The sequence below is a fragment of the Pipra filicauda genome, unplaced genomic scaffold, assembly GCF_003945595.2.
Source record: "Pipra filicauda isolate LSUMZ 115617 unplaced genomic scaffold, ASM394559v2 scaffold84_size4826128_pilon, whole genome shotgun sequence".
In the NCBI taxonomy this organism is placed as follows: Eukaryota; Metazoa; Chordata; class Aves; order Passeriformes; family Pipridae; genus Pipra; species Pipra filicauda.
Window position 1 is genome coordinate 1,407,922 of NW_024105031.1, and position 18,792 is coordinate 1,426,713.

Below are 18,792 nucleotides of genomic sequence, written 5' to 3' on the forward strand. Positions count from 1 at the left end.
CGCCCATCATAAAGCAGTGTTTAAACAAGGTTCAGCACTCCATGTTCAGTGTGGAGAGACACCCGGACATGGAAGATCCACCTTCCCTCAGTGCCGGGCTGAGTTCAGCCACGCTGGTCCTGTGCTTCACCGCCTCAGACAGCACCCTCACAGAGCATCAGCTGCCCTCATCCATGGGATTTTGGAACAGCTTTTTTCACCCACTAAGTGCTCGAAAGTATGTTTAACCCTGCGGCTTTTACAGTATTTCCATTTCAACCTGCAACAGCAGGATTCAGAAGCACTTCACAAGAAGCACGCTACGGGAAGAGCGAGAAAGGCTCATCCTGCTACTGCTGCAACAACAAGCAACTGCTAGAAATAAAATATCCAAGACTAACGATTTTTATCCCCCGGTCTTGCTATCAGTACCCAGTCGCCGCCCCGTGCTGTGCCTCCCGCAGCGCGGCGCTTCCCGACGCTCCGCCGGGCACGGGCGGGGCCGCGTACGCGCGGCGCGCGCGCTGTGACGCGGCGCTCGGGACGCGCCAATGGGAGGCGGCGGCGGCGGGGTTTGAACGGCGCGTGGGGGTGTCCGGGCGCGCGGGGCCGGAGGTGCCGCTGCGGAGCCCCCCGGGCCGAGCCGCCCGCCTGCGGGGCCGGGCCCGGAGTCGCAGCGCGGGGACGCAGAGATCCGGGCACAGCCGCCGGTCCTTTTGCGGGCCTTGCCGCCTCCGCCGGGGGCTCGGGCGCCCGCGGCCAGTCGGCAGTCGGTTCCCGGCGGCGCCCCCGCCTCCCCGAGCAGGTACGGCTCGGAGTAGTGGGGACGCTCTGTCTGCGGGGTTAAGGGGAGCGGGGGGCTGGGAGAAACCCCCATGGCCCGGGATGCCCCGCGATGCCGGTGTTTAAAAGCCCTCGGCGCGGCCCTGGTCGCGGGCACAGTGTTTTGCAGTTCAGACAATGCAGCGGCCGCGCTGCAGAAATGGTGGTGAAAATGGGCCCAGCTGCGCGTCTTTCTGTATTTGCGTGTCTCTGCTCTGTGCGTGTGTACGTCCGCTTAAAACTGCCTCAAGCTTTACTCGTGTGTCTCCGTCTTTTTTTGCGCTGGGTTCTTCATGGGTTCTTCACCCTTTCTGTTTCTAAAGGTAGAAGATGACAGAATACTCGAGGAAGTCCTTCAAGGACAGTCTGAGAGACATAAAACAGCGTATGAGAGAGAAAAGAAATCAGAAATGGGCAAGGCTGGGTAAAACTATCCAGTTCTCCAGCGTAAAGGCCAAAAGAGCAAGTAAGATGCTTAAATATCTTAATATTTGTAATGTATTTGTTTTCTTTTAAAAGCCAGTTAAAACACTCACTATTCTGCTGCAGCCAACAGCTCCTGCAAAATGAAGATCATTCAAGCAAACAACAGAGATCTAGCTCTGTCTTTGCAAGAAGAAAAGCTCAAACTGAGGGAAGCCGAAGCTACCATTCTTCAGTTAAGGAAAGATTATCACAATTTGAAGGCTCAGATGTTTGACTTGCAAAGAAATCATAGGTTCCAGCAAGAAAAAGGACTTGTGGAGGTATTTTTAATAATAACTTTAATGAGTTGGTGAAGCTAAGTATCAGAATCTGAACCAGTCCACTGACAGATGTCTTTACAATCTTAAATGTTTCATAAAAAATTAACTCAGTATATGCACCACGTTTTTTTAGTGTTTTCACCTAACCTAGTGTGCTGGTTTGGACATCATGACACCTGGTAACTAACTATTTTGTTGCTGTTGTTGCTACTCTTTCTTATTTACTTAAAATCTATCTTCTGTGAAATTTATGGGGTTTTTATCACATGTGAAGGCACCTGACAAAAGGTTTCTTCTTTTAGTTATCTTGTAATGCCAATAAGAAGTTTGTAGTTGATACTAGAGTATGACAGTAACAGTTTACTGTCCTTCTTTTGTCCATTAGAATCAACTGTCAGCCTTGAATGAGATAATTTCCAAAGTCTCTCAGAATTTACTGGACTCAATTGATCTCCTTGGCCCAGCAAAGAATTTGTGTTCCATAGACATGGTAAGTACCTTTTCCTCTTGAGGAGCAGGACTTCTGTTAATTATTCCCCTCACTTGTTCCGCCATAGATGCACATAGTTTTGAGATTCAAGCCTTAGATTAGAGGATGGACTAGTCCTACAGCTCCCAGTATGCCACAAGGTGCACACTTTGGGGGGGTGTCATTACGCTGTGAGTGGGACTGAGGCTCTGATAGGAGGTGGTTGGGGCACTCTGATTTTCTGGAGTTTTGTGCACAGTTCTTTTCCCTGTCCGGTCTTTATAGGATTGGGCTGGTGATGTGTGTGCTGACGTGCAGAAGCTCAGTACGTGACATCCCACAGCACTTGGTGTTAACCACCCAGAAAGAAAAAGGCCCAAGGGCCTCTTTGGTCCTTCACTGGGTAACTTGGCTGTTGTCTAAAATTTGTAGATGGTGCAAGCTTGTTTTAGTTATTTAGTCACGGTAAGATTTATTTTGTTGACAGAATCAAAGAGTGCTTTCTTCAGGTCCTGAAAACAGTTGCTGCAGTGTCACAGGACCAATAGGTTCAACGTAAGTATATTTTATCAATGCTACGTTTATGTTTGAAAACTCTGTTACAGTAAGTTTAATTTTCTGACTGGAAGAAGGGAAGAAACCCACTGTAATTAAATTGTTCCTTGTCATAAAATATATTGCTGTTCAGTAAATACTGTGTTTGGTATTTTCTCTAGAAGGCCTCTGCAGTGTGCTTATGGACATGATCCAGTGCTTCCAAGTAGGACAGAAGATAGTAGTGATAGAAATTCTTGGTCAAAGACCTGTGTGGAATCTGACAGTGACATTTCCTTAACCAAAATAATTCCAAAAAAAGGTAACTTAATCAAAGTATCAAACACTGCTCTGTTCTGAATTAGGAACAAAAGTGTGAGTACAAGTTTAAAATGTAACTGCTGCTTTTGAAGGAACTGACAGGTAACTTTCTACTTACTGTCATAAGGGGGAGATATTAATGCTGGCAACTGGTAAAATGTTTGAATGAAGATGCCCAGCAAAATCAGGAGGAATTTGAAACTTTTTTCTTCCCTATACCTGCAATCCAGTTTCATTAACTACCAAACAGTTCAACCAAATAAAATCACTGTTAGACATGCATTAGCATTTATGAAAGCAATAAAAATTTGTTAAAAAAGCAAACCACTCAGGGGAAAAATTGACCTGTAGATAACCTTTCCAAAAGGAACAGTTTAGAGGAAAATACTAATGCCGCATGCCTAATTGCTTTCTGCATGGAAACTGTATTAAACTCGATTTCCAAATCCTAGTGTATACAAATCTGTGGAGAAAACCCAAAGACTAGTCTGAATTTTTGACAGTTTTGGAATTTCTTGCACAAAACCTTAACATGGTGTTACTGTTAATTTAATATGACATTTTCTCTTTGATTGTAAGGATGGACTTTTGATATTCATCTGGACAACATAGAATCAGAACTGCAAAACATTTCTTCAAATGGAAAGGCTGGATTTGGTAGGGTGTTACCAAAAAATGTGTCCACCAGACGTTGCTTTTCAAAGATGAGAAACCTCAATGGAATTTGCACTGGTGTCTTGGACCACTCAGAAGCACCTGATTCAATAGAAGAACTTTCTGAAGAGAAAGAAATTAGGCTTGAGGAAAGTCTAGAGGAGCGTGCTACAGAAAATGTAAATGCTGAACATCTAGAGGAGCGTGCTACAGAAAATGTAAATGCAGCTATTTCTCACTTGAATGAAAGCAAGGTAGATTCAGAGCAGGTGTTGAAGCCGAGAAATTCTGGAACTGCACAGTTCAACTTAAAACATAATTCTAATCTTAAACAACCTGAGTGTAAAAGCAGAGAAAACTCTCAAGGAAGGAAAGAGAAGCACCAGAAGAGAGTACTGAAACAGCCTAAAAATACTTCCCAACAAGGACCAGGAAAACAGGATAAAGAGGCTTCCAAAAAAAAGCTGAATTTCTTGGGTGGCATCAGTGATGCTTATGACTTTCATTTGGAAGAGAGTGTCCATGTTACACCTTTTCGACAAAACAAGGTGAATGACAGAGATACTGCTGTGGATGACACAGAAGACTCAGATAAAACTGATTCCATCGAGTCGAGCGATACTGGAGATGATTCAGACGACAGTCTCTATGAGCCTTACAAGAGTAAATCAAAGAAAAGGCGAAGTTCAGCAGACAATAATGCTACATCACCAATCCATCCAAGGCCAAGGTCTAAAAGATGTTTGGCACAGCATGAGCAGAAATTCTGTCATGAAGAAGAGACTGAAAACAACAAATCAAGTGATAAGTCTATTAGTAAGTGCGGAAAGTGTTCTGGAATTGGCTTTGTTTCCTTGGAAGATAACATTGTTTATGCGGTTAAGGCTTTTATATTTTAGGGTTTTTATTCAATAACAACAAACAGAATAATGTTATAAGAATGGTTAGATTTGTTCTGTCTGCCTTTTATTTTCACTTGGCAGATATTAGAATTAAAGATATGTTTTTAAGAAATTGGCCAGCAAATTAATATTTTGCTATACCTATGTTAATGATACATTAAAGCTGGAAAAAGTGAGCAAGATATAAATTGAGAGAGAAGTGGAATAACAAATGACACTTTGCCTGGCCCTGCTCAGTGTTATTTATTTTTCCAAATTAAAATCCTGAATCTGTGTTTTTCCTCTTAGGTATTTTAAAGTGCAAAAAGGGAGATGATAGTGACAGCTGAGATTTAGTTCACATCTTGTACGTTCACTGACATTTTCTTTTAAGCTGACTTGTGTGAATGATCTGAAGCGTGCCTAATTTCTTCACAGGGCAGCCTTCTGAGCCACCTCGTGGACATCTCTGTGATGTTACCAATACCACTGCATTGCTCCCCAGCACTGGGGATGCAGCACCTGTCCCAGAAGGAGAAGGACCACGGTCTCCAAAACGCAAGCGAAGCTGTACTGTTACCGTGAACTATAAAGAACCAAGTATTACAGCGTAGGTATCTTTACTTTCCAATTTAAAATTAAGTTCATGATAGTCCATCCACTGGAGGATTTGAGAGGCTTATTTAAATCTTGAAAATAAGTCCTTTAACAAAAGAGCTTATTCAAAGAGATCTGGAGTTAATCATACAGCCTAGTTTATGTGAAAGGGAACTTACGAGCTAAAAGTTGTTGTTTTAAGTGATGTAGGGAGCAGAACTCAGTTTTTGCCTTTTTTTCTTTTTTTTTTTTTTCTTTTTCCTAAGCAGGAAGCTCAGGAGAGGAGATCCATTTACAGATACACAGTTCCTGACGTCTCCAATTTTCAAGACGAAGAAAAAATGCTAAATGATGTTCTCCTAAGAATGAATCTCTGAAAAAAGACAATGAGAAATTGGTTACCTGTCATTTGAGATTTTCAGCAAAACCATGCTCATGCCATGAGGAAAGGAAATCTTTCATCCAAATTGCTGTTGCACAATACCTTATATAAGTATGTGAATATTTGTGTATCTAATATTAAGGGTATCAGATTAAGGAGGTATAAATTTAATCTAGTGACTTGTTTTTAATGATACAGATCAATTACTTTTATAACTGAAATTATTACATTCAAGCTCTTTTTGACTGGATCTGGGAGTGTATGAGAAATCTGATGGATAAGATGCTGAATGTCATGTTATGACTTGTAGTCAGTAAGGCTGAACTTCAGGCACTTGATGTTTTGTGTAGGGAGTCTTTTTAATAACCGGTTTTGTACAGATGTTGTTTATGTAGTGGTTGTAGTTTCATACTGAATCTTTATAATAAATGTCTTAGTGTTTGGAAGCAGCTCAGAGCGGGTTGGTGGTTTTTTTGCAGTTTCCTTATGTGCTCCAAGGGCAGTAACATCAGCAGTGGGCGTTAGAGGCTTATGTACTCTCCCCATCTCACGTGGTGACATAAGCACTGTTTAGAAGCATGATTGTCAGTTGTAGTTTGATTCTGTAGCTGCAACTTTCAAAAGCAGCAACTTAGGCTTGGTTGGTCCTGCTCTGAGTGCAAGCTAGAATCAACTTAACCAGACAGAAACAAAGCAAATTTCTCCGTGAAGGTTGGTGAAGAGGGCTCTGCTTTGGTGGAATGTAAAGCAAACTATTAGTCTCAGCTGTTCTGGGACTATCATAATAATTTATTAATTTATAATAATTTTGTCCCTGCTTTGCCAAGTGCCTCTTGCAGAAGAAGTGCTGCCCCATCCAAGCTGGTGCTATTTGGTGCCACAACAGGCTGCATGTGAGAACACCGTTATCAACTGTCCAGCACACAAACTGCTTTTTCTTTGCTTGAGAAACACTTAAGTATTAACTGATACATGAATAACCCAATGAAAGCTACATTCCAAATAAATAATGGGAAAGTACAAAAATACAGGCTCTTCATTTGCTTTGCAAGTGTCTGTCTCACCTGTCCCACCTAAACAGGTGCAAGATCTCTCCCTTTCTGTAATAAAAATGAATAGTGTTAATTACTATTTTACATGTTTCTCTCAACAGTAGTAATACTAGCTGCAGCTACTGAGTGTTTGAACATAGTTGTTCAGAACACGGCCTTTGAATATTCATACTGAAAGTTTACCTTTGTATCCTAAAATTCTAGCCCTGAGTGTTACCATCTTCAGTCTGGAATTCTAGTACTAGAGAAACTTCAGTAGAGTGATTGAACTTCAGGTGCTCTTTCAGCAAACAAATCTGTAACAGCTGTTTATCAGGGGCAGTAAAAGAACAGCATGATTGCAGAGCAGCCCAGGGCAGGTGTACTGGGTCTGGGTTTTTTGTGTTTGTTTTTTTTAATTGGATTGAAAGCATTTGAAGAATTGAAGTGATGAAACTGTAGGGAAGGAATCAGTCCAGATTACCTAATCTCTACTGCTATCTCTAGAAGTGTTCAGGAAAACAAATGAGTCTCTTTTGACCACCCTCTGAATAGTGCACTTTTACATGATGTGACACAGGACCAAAATTTGAGTTGATGGGAAACCAAAAAACCTCTTCCTACTCTCTAATAACCTGTCAGGTATCAGACAGGTGCAAGGTTTATTTATGGCATGCAAAGTAAGTGACCATCTCAGTAACATCATGGTGACAGTACAAGCTCAACATGGACTGCTACATATATTGTGTCTTGTGAGTAAAGGGGTCTCATAGGCAAATATAAGCAAATAGTATAAGCATGCATAGAGGTGAAAAAATCAAAACTTGGGAACAGCTAAATCAAGGAAGTATTGGAAGTGTTGAGGAGATGGGAATAACAGCGCTGTATCTCAGTGTGGAGCTGGGAATGGTACTTGGACTGGTCACAGCTCAGCTTATCCTGACAGCACTCTTGTAGATCCATTGTGCTCCCTTGTGAGATTGCTTCACTGTGTACATTTGTACCACAAGTACTCATTAATGAAAAAAAGAGACCAAAATAAGTAGGGTTTTGTACATATATAATTTAAAACTATTCTGTACCAGTACAATATATTAATTTGACAAATGTAAAGTTCATCAGCTGTTAAAGCATTTGCAAAACCACATATTCTACCATAACTTTATTGCACAGTATCTAAGAAAATATTAATTCTTAAATTAGAAAACACATGTTTCAATATAGAAGAGACAATCTGATTGAAAGACAATAAGAAAATCTACTCTGAAAATAAAAAAAATTCACAGGATACCAAGCTGAACATGTGCATCTGTAGGCCCAATCTACAAAACAGGTTTATAGCGTCCTGTTCTGGCTATTAAAAAAAAGTACTCGCTGTACCTTTGTTATAGATCTCAATGTAGGTCAGACTAATCTCATACAAAAGAGGATGGCAAGTCCAGAGTTAACATTTCGAATACCTTGCTACTACCAGGTAGTTCCTGACAACTACTTGCTGAATTGACTTGTGATCTAACACTGCACAGGCATTTTGCAGGAATAGACTCTTTGACACAGTACAGGACTGGTTTTTTTTCAGTCTTATAGCTATTGAATTTTACCAGTGTAACATCTGTAAATATAAAACATCAAGAATGGAAGTTAAATCTGTTTTTCACAAAAGCAATTATAATTTACAGTTACAAACTCCAATTAGAAAACATAAGGGACAGGTTTTTGGCCTGTACTGATTTTCCATTAAGGAGTTAGGTGTACCCCTTAAATGTAGTGTAAGCAGCAAAATATGTATATATACACATATATAATATATATATATATATGTGCTCTACTTGAAGATATACTAACATGAGTTGTAAAATGTTAATATGTTCCTGGGTCTAAATAATTACGGTTAATAAGCATTTACAATAAAGCTTGGTAGAAAATCCAGTTTATCATGGAGCCACGTATCTAAGCTCAAAGCTGTCCTATATTGACTTCTTTTGTGTACAATAGTCTTATCTCTGCTGAATAATCTAAAGAATTTAACAGTGAAGAGTAGTAAGTAGGGTGGATCATGAAGTGCATCAAAACCTTAACTCTACTAAACCAACTGAAATTGTCTAGTAGATGAGAAGTAGTCTTTAAAGTTATTTTGGGTACTTATGTCCTGCATAAGCCAAGTCACTATGACATTAAACACCTAGCCAGATTTGGTTGTTTTTAAAAGAGTGGTTATGAGACTACAATTTGCAGGTAAAATATTTATCAAAACTGAAAACTAATAGAAAAACTTGCATCTATCAAAGTTTACAGGCAGTCCTTTCTCAGAACTGACTGTTCTCTCACAGCTTTTCAACCAGCTGTTTCTTTTAAAAAATAATATCTTATAAAAAGATTCTACAAAGAAACAAGTGTTTCAGAACCCCCCCAACTGTTGTTTTCCCTTACAATTTTCTTTTTTACTGGAAAAAAATAATAAAACTATATCAAATAGGTACTGCATTAGGTAAGCTATAACATCTGTTGTCTGGGAATTTTCTTCATCTTCCCAAATATGTGCAACTTCCCCCATGTTTGTGGGGTTTCTGAGGCTGTAGCTGATAAACGTATTAGGAACATACGGTAATCGGCACACAAAAGAAATTTTCCGTAATTAAATACATTATAAAGCATTTTAATAAAATAATTTCTGTAACTTCAGTATAATACATGTTTTCAAAACTAAAAGGGTTTTTAAAAGTGCTAAGTATTAAACAGAAGTTTCTTGAAAGTCCCACAACTCATATATAGAACAGCTTCCCCTGCCCATAATGTAGGCACGCTATTTGGTTGTAAAAAAGACGGTCATTTGTCAATTAATCCAGCTTCTTTAATTTTTGTGTAGAAGAATTTCTCCAGTATATTGGCACATTTGTAGTATTCACTCTCGGGGGGGTTGTACTCTCTGCAGTTTGTAAAGACTCGCTGCAAGTCTGCCATGAATAATTTCTTAGACACGTAGTACCTGTTCTTGAGTCGCTCACTCATTGTTTTGAGATCTGTACAGAAGAAAAACAGATTAACAGCATTTGATTCAAATAGTTTTTGTATGCAATATCCCTTTAGACTGATTTGCCATTTAACACGAACTGGCAAAGCTAGGATTTGGAATGGAAATTGCCTTCATCTAAGGCATGGTCCATTTTTTAGCTTCAAAAGCAGCTGAGCCGCTAGAACTAAGCAATATTTCACTGTAAGGATGAATTTATGTAGAGTTTATTTTTATTTCTTTAAAACATTAAAGCATAATTTCTTTTCTGTTCTCAGAGCTCTGAGTTTTCCATGGGTACTAGGTGTCCCTAACGCTCTTCTAACTGCTCTGTGAGGCAAACTGTTCTCAGCTCTGCTGGAGGAGGCCTTAGGAGTATAGGCAAAGAATTCAAACATCACAAAACACGTATGTTAACCTAAAATCCTCACTGCTGTGTGAACACAGCAGAGAAGAAACATTGGTCTATACTACAAGCAGTACTTGCAGCTTTGAAAAAAAAGATTAAATTTGTTCTACACTCTACATATATTTTTATTACCCCTTAAGAGTTTATAGTTATGTTTTCTTTTCAAGAGTCATGTGAGAACAAATCTCTCCTGCTTTCAGAGCGTCATGCAAAACATTTACTTACAGAACATTCTTTAAGTGTTCTCCTTTATACGAAAATCAGTCATCCATAAAATAAGTAAATCATCTCAGTGTTCTCCAGACAGTTGCTTTACCAGTCATTCTCATCAGGCATTTAAAAATTTTGTCTATATTACAAGTGTTCTAGAAGTGAGTACAGGAATAGAAGTAGTGGGAGGTGTGCTGGATGCCGTGGCTTTTCTCACCTCAGGTGCTCTAACAACTATTTTTTTTAGCAATGCTTGAGCCAGGCTTCAGCAGCACCTTTTTGAAACTGTAACAGAAGCAGCTGAAATGGGTCAACGAGTATTGCAAGGACAGCAGAGACCAAAGACCTCCAATGCAAAGTAATCAAACTTTTTAACATCAGATTTAAAAATATGGGGGGGGGGGTGGTATACTTTTGGTGGGTTTGCTGGTAGTTTTTGGATTGGTTTTAAGGGAGATTTGAATTTGTTAAAAAAGAGGAAAACCCATCAAACTGACAAGATGGGATTATTTAAGAAAAGTTTGACGGATGCTCTCAAATACCTTTTCCAATGATACACAACTTGCCATTCAATAGTTTTGCACAATATTTTGTAAAAGTAAAGGCTCATTCAGCTCTCATAAAGTCTGAAATTCAGGTGCCTACATCTAAACTGGATATCCATAGTCTAGTTATAGTACCCAGCTGAGAAGGCTGTCCAGCTTACCCTAAAGCAAATGTTGCCTAGCTGGTGAGTTAAGTAAGATGTTCTCCTCTGACTACAGTGGAAGTTTGGTTCCATCTGTCACTCAGCCACACAACTTTTGTATGGCAGATTAAAAGGAAGAAAACCCCAAAGTATTGCTTGAAAGGGCACCTGAAGAGCACTTAAACTGAGGTAAAAAAGCATTTACAAGTGAGAACTGACCTTAGGAGGTAGCCAAAAACTCTACAGCCATACCTCTCAAATACTGTACAATTTAGTCTGTACGCAAACATAAAGGCAATTGTTATATCTTGTCTGAGCAAATTTTTACAGTGTCAGCACGCTGGCAGGGAGAGCAGAAAGAAATCTGAAGTTGATCATGAATCAAGACAGCTTAGTCATACTGGGTTCCTCAGCTGAAAAAACAAAGCAAAACTAAACCAAAGACCTCAGCTTAGTCCTCTCAAAGGAGAGCTGCTTCCACCCCCCAGTGTAATGCATCTGAACAAGGAAAGCACAGACAACATTCCTACTTTGGATTTGCTAGCTCAGGCTGGCTGTAACCACTGTTCAGATTAAACAGCCACCTGGCCCCAGCCTCTGCTCAGAAAAGCAGATGCAGAACACTCTGCCACAGGAGGGCATCAACATTCATTGCTATAAAATACATTTGTGTCAGGGACACAGGAAGCCAGCTATTGGTTTATAAAGTATATGTCCATCTGCTATTTGGAAATAATAAATTGAACATAAAAAAAATCACTAAACTAAACTGATATACATGGGCTTGGAGCCTATGCAAAGCAATATAAACAAATACTTCCATTCTCTGAGAAATGCATTGCTAGTAGCCTGCCATGAACCTGTATTTCATTCTCTAACAATATTAAAAGGTTCAGAAACTGTAATCAGAAAGATAGAGGCGAGTATTGCATAAATAAGGAAGGACTAGCAGGAATAAATTTTAAAACTGCATCAGTACAAATCAAAACAGCATCTGTTTAGAGCATTACTGAATTATCATTGAAACCTGCAATAAAAAGCTGGGTCATAAGAAAAGCAGTCAAAAGAAAAACATTATTAGTAGTTGTGTACTTCCCTTTGCAAGTAATCCTACGTAAACAACAGGTGCATGACTTATACATAAAAATAAATAAATAAATAAACCACCTCAGACACCTGTGGCAGATCTAAAACACAAAGATAAAAGTTAGCTTACAATCAGCTCACATGAAGCATTTTCCTAAACTTAAATTGGAGCAAACTGTTAAGACCTAATTAGAAAACCCTGATACTTTTGGAAAGGTTTTTTTTCCATGTGATTTACAAAGCTTAAGTCTGTATTTCAAAGCAACACAAATGCTCAGGTGTTCCTGAAAGTTTGCCTTGAGAGATTGTTTATCACACCAGTAGGATCTGCAATGACCAGTTACCACACACAAGAACATATTCCTACAACTCACCCAACACCAGCTCAGTCCTGAAAGTTTCTAGCTGACTGCACCATTTAAGAGGTTGTTAGGGCTCTCTAGGGCATGCTAAGATTTCAGATGTATACACTGTAGATGTTTCACAGAGGTCACAGAACAGTCATCAATTCAAATTACAGCATCATTCTCTTGGTACTTCAGAGCTGCAAGGTATTCAGCTGCAAGTAACATATATCTTTTACCATTAAACAATCAGATTAAAATTTATCTGCTATGTCTCCAGCTATAATGATTTTTAAACTCTATACTTAAAAAATGTTAATGGCATTACCCATGGGAAACCTTATAACTTCATAATATCCAGGAGCTTCTGTTCTCTTCACAGGTTCCATGAAGGGCCAAGCGCTTTGATGGCTCTTTGGTAAAGAAAAGAGTAAGGTATCTAATATGGAAACTCTATATTGGAAATAATTTAAAAATCTTTACAGAAGATAAATTAAAACTAGCACTCACCTTCACCTGCTGCAGGATGGTTTTTAATGTGCTGTAAAGTTGGTCTGGATCCTTGGACTCCTTACTTGAAGGAAAACATGAATACAAAAAGATTAGTTTGAATCCCTTTTCTTCATTCCTATGATTTGCATCTTACCTAAAAGCAACTCCGAAGTTTCAAGCATTTTACAGAAGAAATAAAATGTAAAACAAGCAAAGAAACAAACACAAACCCTCAAAAAAGAACACCACCACCCAAACTGCACCTGCCCACAAAAAACCCAAACAAAACTACTTAAGAACTCTTCCCTTGCAGATTATTTATCTGTTTTCCAATGGATGGAAGGAAATGCCAAATTACATTGTTTATAGACTTTTCTGAAAGGAATATCCCAACTGCTTCATCATTTTACTTTGTGCAGCACTTACCCTCTTTCTTTTCCACTTGGTTTCCAGCCAGTCTCTCCTGTACACCAACAACATGAGACATTACATGGGAACTATAGTAGGTCACAATATTAACTGAGTTATTGCAACTCTAAAAAGAAAAGCCATTTCAGCACTGCTGCAGTAAAAATGGGTTTGTTTTAATAAAAGCTACTCCTAATAAATAACACAGCCTACAGCCCCATTCAATTTCCTACATGCTCTTCCTCCAGACTGCTGAAAAGACTCTAAAATATTTCTATATGAAACACACATTTTTTTTCAATAATTCAATACATATTTTATCACAACCCCTGTAAAGAATAATAATGACAAAGCTATTCAATTTGATTCCCTAGGGACAGAGAATAAATTGAAGAAAAGCACAGCTGAAAAAAATCTCTCAAAAGATAATACTTAAATTTTTTAATTCTATTTTGTCCTCTAAGTTCATGTCTAGCACAAAAATCATCATTGTTCAGAAGTGCAGTGCATTAACAATGGTGCCAAAGGGAAATTGCTGCCTACACTGATGCAAATCAAAGAGGGATCACATGTAAATAAAATTACACACATGTACATGAAAGAGGATCAGCCTGGGATGCCTTGGGGAAATCTAAAAGACAGCAATTGCAATGGAAACACAACAATCTCCACAGAAATCAAATCAGCAAACCCAAACAATTACATTCTAATCAAAATGAAATATGTGACTACATTAGTATTTCTAGTCTTAGATCTTTCTTTGGCTGTTCTGCTTCTGTTCTACATTAAAAGAGGTTGATACATACGAATTCCAGGAATGCTTTCTATAGGAATCTGCCGTACTCCATCTTTGAAGCAAGAAAGGCCAGGATAAACTTTTCGTATTTGAGCTTGTTTCCTTTCAATAAGCTTTTTAATGATCTGTAATAAAGCAGCAGAGAAAACATTCAGACCACTATGGTTTTACAGACTATTTTCTTTGGAAATAATAGAGATGAACAAATTTTGGTTTTTAAGGACCTTCACTGCCTCACATGTAGTATTTACTCTCAAAGAAGAGGAAAAGATAAAACCAGACCTTCAATAGAGCTTAGAAATGTTAAGAGAATATACAACAGCACCATGGCCAGATTCCAGTATAACATCAAAATACTTTCTGACTAATTGTCAAATTCAACTTAGACCCTTCTTATAACTTAGGAACTAGTAGCTCGTCCTGATTAAAACAAGCTGTTCAATCAGTAACATTGACTGCTCACAAGTCAGTAGGTCACAAAGCTTTGCATAAAGGGAATGGTCGTGTTTTTTCAGAATGACTGTAAATGAGCTAGAGGTGAATAGTGGCGGGTGACATGGTCTCAGCAGCCACAGACACATACTCCAATTCTTTAAATAAAAATTTAGATCCCATGAAAAGCTTCACTTCTAAAAGAACAGGTCTTGAAAAGTATTTTGTCCAGTACTGGCCAATACAAGCACCCAAGGAAATCAGTACATAATCCAAACTGTCAACATTCAAAATTCTCCTTATTTCCAGGTATCATCTTCACTGCTTTTGATATGAGCAGACGAGCAAATATTCTTCATAAAGCTGCAGGTTGTGAGGGTTCTTTCTAGATTTCCTTGGAACAGGGAGAATAAAAGGCCTGATCTGTGTTTTGAGTGTTAAACAGGCAATTCTAAGGGGTATATAATTATTCTCAGAGAAGATCAGCAGCATAGATCACTGCATAACAGCAGCTTTTTTTCTAATAATGTTAAACATGAGATATCTGGAGGACCAAGCACTTTATCTACAAGTGGAATGTCTCTAAGTTCTTTAGAATAACATGGACATAACCCAACATAAGAGAGTGAAGAATGCTAACAGTGCAGTCCCAGAGCCAAAATCTTAGAAACTATCAAGTTTTTGGAAGTGACATGTTATGCTGATGGTTTGGGCCCGGAAATGTACTACTGAAGTTAAGCATGCCTGAGATGTAACAGGTTCCAGGGGACGTGTCCACTATTCACACACACACTGACAACATCCCATCCCTGAGAGGAAGGTACCATGTCCAGCAGTAGACTGGAATCTGAAGAGTAACCCAGCCAAGCAGAAATGAAAGGGAAAAAATTATGGTCTATGTTGTATGGACATACAAAAACTTTCCCAATGAGTAAAATTAAGAAATCTTGTAAACTAAATGTATAGCAATCAGATTCTGTCTTTCTTTCTGCAAGCATGGACCAAATAGTTCTATTGGAAGAAAAATTATTGTCTCATAAAGAAGCTTTTTAACAAAATAAAATGTCAGGTTTTAATAACCTTGAAAGAACAAATTATCCTTATAATTTGTATTTCTTTAAAAACCCAGGAAGGTATTTAAACACAACTGGAAACATCTTAATTATTTTGCTAATAAACTGCCTTATTATATGGAATACTAGTATGAACTAAATAAAGAACAGCCCACCGAAACTGCAAAGAGGGATAGACCGGAAATTAAGACAGTACACTCTTGATTTATATATTAAAACAATAGCAGAAAAAATAATCATCTTTCTTTCAAGTAAAATAGAGGCTACGCAGTACAAACACTCCATTCAAATGTCACTCTAATGAACTCTACTGTTACGGGCAGGGGGAGAATTGACAAAGCCATAAAATAAATCAGTCTCACAAGATTTTGCTTAGTTATCAACCAGGACAAAATTTAGCTGTGAATTACTCCTCAAAATATCAGTACTTTAACACTTTTGTTATCATTAAGTCAGTAAGGTACAATATAATGCTTCAACTGCAAAATTATGACACTGGGACTTGAATGAAAGGATTATTCTAACTAATAAAAGTACACATTCAAATGTTTTAAGCGCCAAAGCAGAGAAAAGAGCTAACCTGGCACTGACTGAATTGTTTCTAAACAACTCAATAGATGATAATGTTAAGCATTTCATTTCGGCCTTTACCTCTTTTTGCTTTTTGATGATGACAGAAAATTCTGTGTAGGGGATCCTCGGATTTAATTCACATCCCATTAATGTGGCACCCTCATAATCCTTGATGTAGCCAACGTATTTCGCTTTTGGTACTTTAATGTCTTTGGAGAAACCCTGACAAAGAAAAAAACTTACACTGTCATAATGCCTTTTTCCTTTTACATTTGTTTTAACTGAAATGCTATGAGGATTTAGAAACAAATTCATCACGACGTTCATATACAAACAATACAGTGGAGTGAGTTACAGGGCATGGTTCAGTGTTGCAAACACCTTCTTACAGGAGGCACACGAATTGCTAAGATACAAGATACAAGAATTGCTAAGAAGGGAGATAGGAGAGACAAAAAGATCACAGAAAATATTTTTTCTGTGGACAAATTTCCTAGGTTTTTCCAAAAATTTGCTATTTAATATTAAAGAATGGCAGTCCTGTAGTCATAGGTCAAGGGAAGTTGCTGTTGAAGTTGATGAGATGATAGCAATCTTACAGCTGGAAAATTTTATTTTTTTTTACTTGTGTATTTCAAGCGAAAAAAAAGTTAACAAATCCTATTTAAAGTTCCAAAGTTAAAAAAAGTTTAAAAAGTTAATTGAAAAAAAAAGTTAAAGATCAAAAGTTAATTGAAAAACAAACCCACAAAAGAATTGACCAAGAGAATAAAAAGCAGTGTAGGACTCTCATTTGGGCTACATTTTATTTTTCTGTTACAGTGAAAAATGAAACCCATGAAACCTCAGTAATAAGCAGAAACCCAAATAGGACTTCTGCCTCACAATTTAGCATCAAAGACTTCAGACTTAGATGGAGACTGAGCACTTCCAAACTGGGGAAGGGATATTGCATACATGAAAAGGGTCTGTCTGCACAGATCCAACAGGTGTATCACAAGCCCAGCTTTTATTCATTTTGAATGTGTGAAGAGTAAATTGGATCAGTTTTATATAGAGAATCATGGAACAGCTGAGGTTAGAGGGAATTTAAGGAGGTCATGTAGCCTCATCCCCACTCAGAGCAGGTCTCACCACATCTAGTTGCTCAAACCAGTGTTTAAGACTGTAAAGGACAGAGATTGTACCATCTCCCTGGGCAACATTTTTTGGTATTTCACCACCCTTAGAAAAGGAAGAAAAAAACACAAGCAAAACATTTTCCTTCTATCTAGTTGCAATTTCCTGCTATCCAACTTATGTCTGTTGCCTTTAGTCCTAATGCTGTACACCTCTGAGAATAATCTGACACAATTTTTGCTCTATCATCTGACCAGATAGTTGACACTTGCTCATCAAATTTATTTGACAGATTAGACATTGGAATCTTTCCTGAACCTGAAATTCATGCTTCAAATCAGGAGGAGCTGTGAGTGTAGGTCAGGAAAGGTCTATTCTGTCACAGATATGTCTAGTCCTTCTTTATATTTCTTATAGAATCAGTGAAGGAATTGAATGAATGAAGAAGCAGCCAAGCGATATTTGACTATTTTTTAGACTTGAGAAATTATAGGCTATACCATATACCTGTACTCAGACAATTCTATCAAACTAAAATGTGTTAGAAGCCAATAACATTACATAGGATGAACACAGAGCACATTTTATAGATTTAAAAAAAAAAAAACCACCTTAAAATTGCACTATGCATTTTATCCAACTACTTTGTCATGTCAAGTTGTTTAGCACATCACCGGCAGATATTAAAATTCTTGCACCAAGTAATTGCTTGCATTGACTTACTTGTTTTTTGAAGTAGCCAATAGCATATTCATCTGCATACGTGAGAAAATTGAGAATGTTGTGTTTGATGTGGTACTCCTTCAGGTGGTTCATTAGATGAGTCCCATAACCCTGTGTGAAACGTATGAGCAAAGAACATGACAGAGCCTTTGGGGACTGCACGTATTAGAAACTGTGGACTGAGGGTTATAACAGACTGTTTTGTAAAATGCAGTCTTTCCTCTAGATCCTATTTTAACGATTTTTTCATAACTAACTTGGTGAGGCATACTCAAGTGCAAACTCTTTTCAGCCTTGTAAGGGTATCTTTGTGACCCAGCATGGAACACAAAATACCAGTTTCTGGTGTCTGATTCACTTTTAATCTAAAGGAGACCAAAACCTGGACTCTTTCGAGGGGTAAAGAGGTACATTGTCCTGGAAATTGTAATTCAAGGTGCCCGCCCTTTTTTTTCTCTTTTAAATTAAATAATAACTATTAATAGTCACATATTTCACCAATAACAAACCTACATATACTGTAACAATAGGGCATTCTTTCTTACCCATATCACTTCAAAACTGCAACGCAGCAGCAATACTGAAATTATTCCAGTAGTCTGTGCACCTGCAGCAGAAACAGCCTCTGCCTCAAAGGATTTATAATCTAAATTTATCACAAGGCATAAAAGGGAACAGTGAAAGAATTACCATAATAAGCAGCAGAAAATTATTGAGTCCACAATCAAATAAATAGCTATGTCTTCTGACTGCACACAAGCATGATTTCCATTTTCATTCAACCCCAAAGTAAACAAAAGGTTCCATTTATTCACATTACCAAGCAAGCTATAGCCTTCCCCTTCTGCTGTGAAATGAAGAAATGTAAAATAGACAGGAAAGCCCACAATAGTGTTTTGTTCCTGAATATGTTCCAATTTTATCATCAAGTATGCTGATGGATGCTTAAAGAAATATACATGGATTTGTTTTGGGTACTCAGTTCTTGAAAACTGGGGAAATTTTTATTTATG

The 18,792-nt window shown here is 38.1% G+C and overlaps 2 protein-coding genes across 2 annotated transcripts in view; one reads left to right on the forward strand and one right to left on the reverse strand.

The window, feature by feature from the left end:
- The first annotated feature begins 569 nt into the window (after positions 1 to 569).
- Positions 570 to 5,839, forward strand: SGO1 (shugoshin 1). Its single transcript, XM_027717425.2, has 9 exons — positions 570 to 784; positions 1,125 to 1,267; positions 1,351 to 1,547; positions 1,933 to 2,037; positions 2,504 to 2,571; positions 2,733 to 2,872; positions 3,451 to 4,341; positions 4,845 to 5,016; positions 5,273 to 5,839. The coding sequence occupies exons 2-9, from the start codon at positions 1,132 to 1,134 to the stop codon at positions 5,349 to 5,351; spliced, it is 1,788 nt and encodes a 595-aa protein (XP_027573226.1). The 5' UTR covers positions 570 to 784; positions 1,125 to 1,131; the 3' UTR covers positions 5,352 to 5,839.
- A 2,040-nt stretch (positions 5,840 to 7,879) lies between these two features.
- KAT2B (lysine acetyltransferase 2B) overlaps positions 7,880 to 18,792 on the reverse strand; it is a 40,030-nt gene continuing 29,117 nt past the window's right edge. Inside the window, exons 12-18 of the mRNA XM_027717303.2 lie at positions 17,780 to 17,890; positions 16,016 to 16,159; positions 13,870 to 13,984; positions 13,082 to 13,118; positions 12,674 to 12,737; positions 12,492 to 12,576; positions 7,880 to 9,436 (exon numbers count right to left, since the gene is read on the reverse strand). Coding sequence (XP_027573104.1) covers positions 9,243 to 9,436; positions 12,492 to 12,576; positions 12,674 to 12,737; positions 13,082 to 13,118; positions 13,870 to 13,984; positions 16,016 to 16,159; positions 17,780 to 17,890 — 750 coding nt within the window. The 3' untranslated portion in view covers positions 7,880 to 9,242. The remainder of the gene's footprint in view (positions 9,437 to 12,491; positions 12,577 to 12,673; positions 12,738 to 13,081; positions 13,119 to 13,869; positions 13,985 to 16,015; positions 16,160 to 17,779; positions 17,891 to 18,792) is intronic.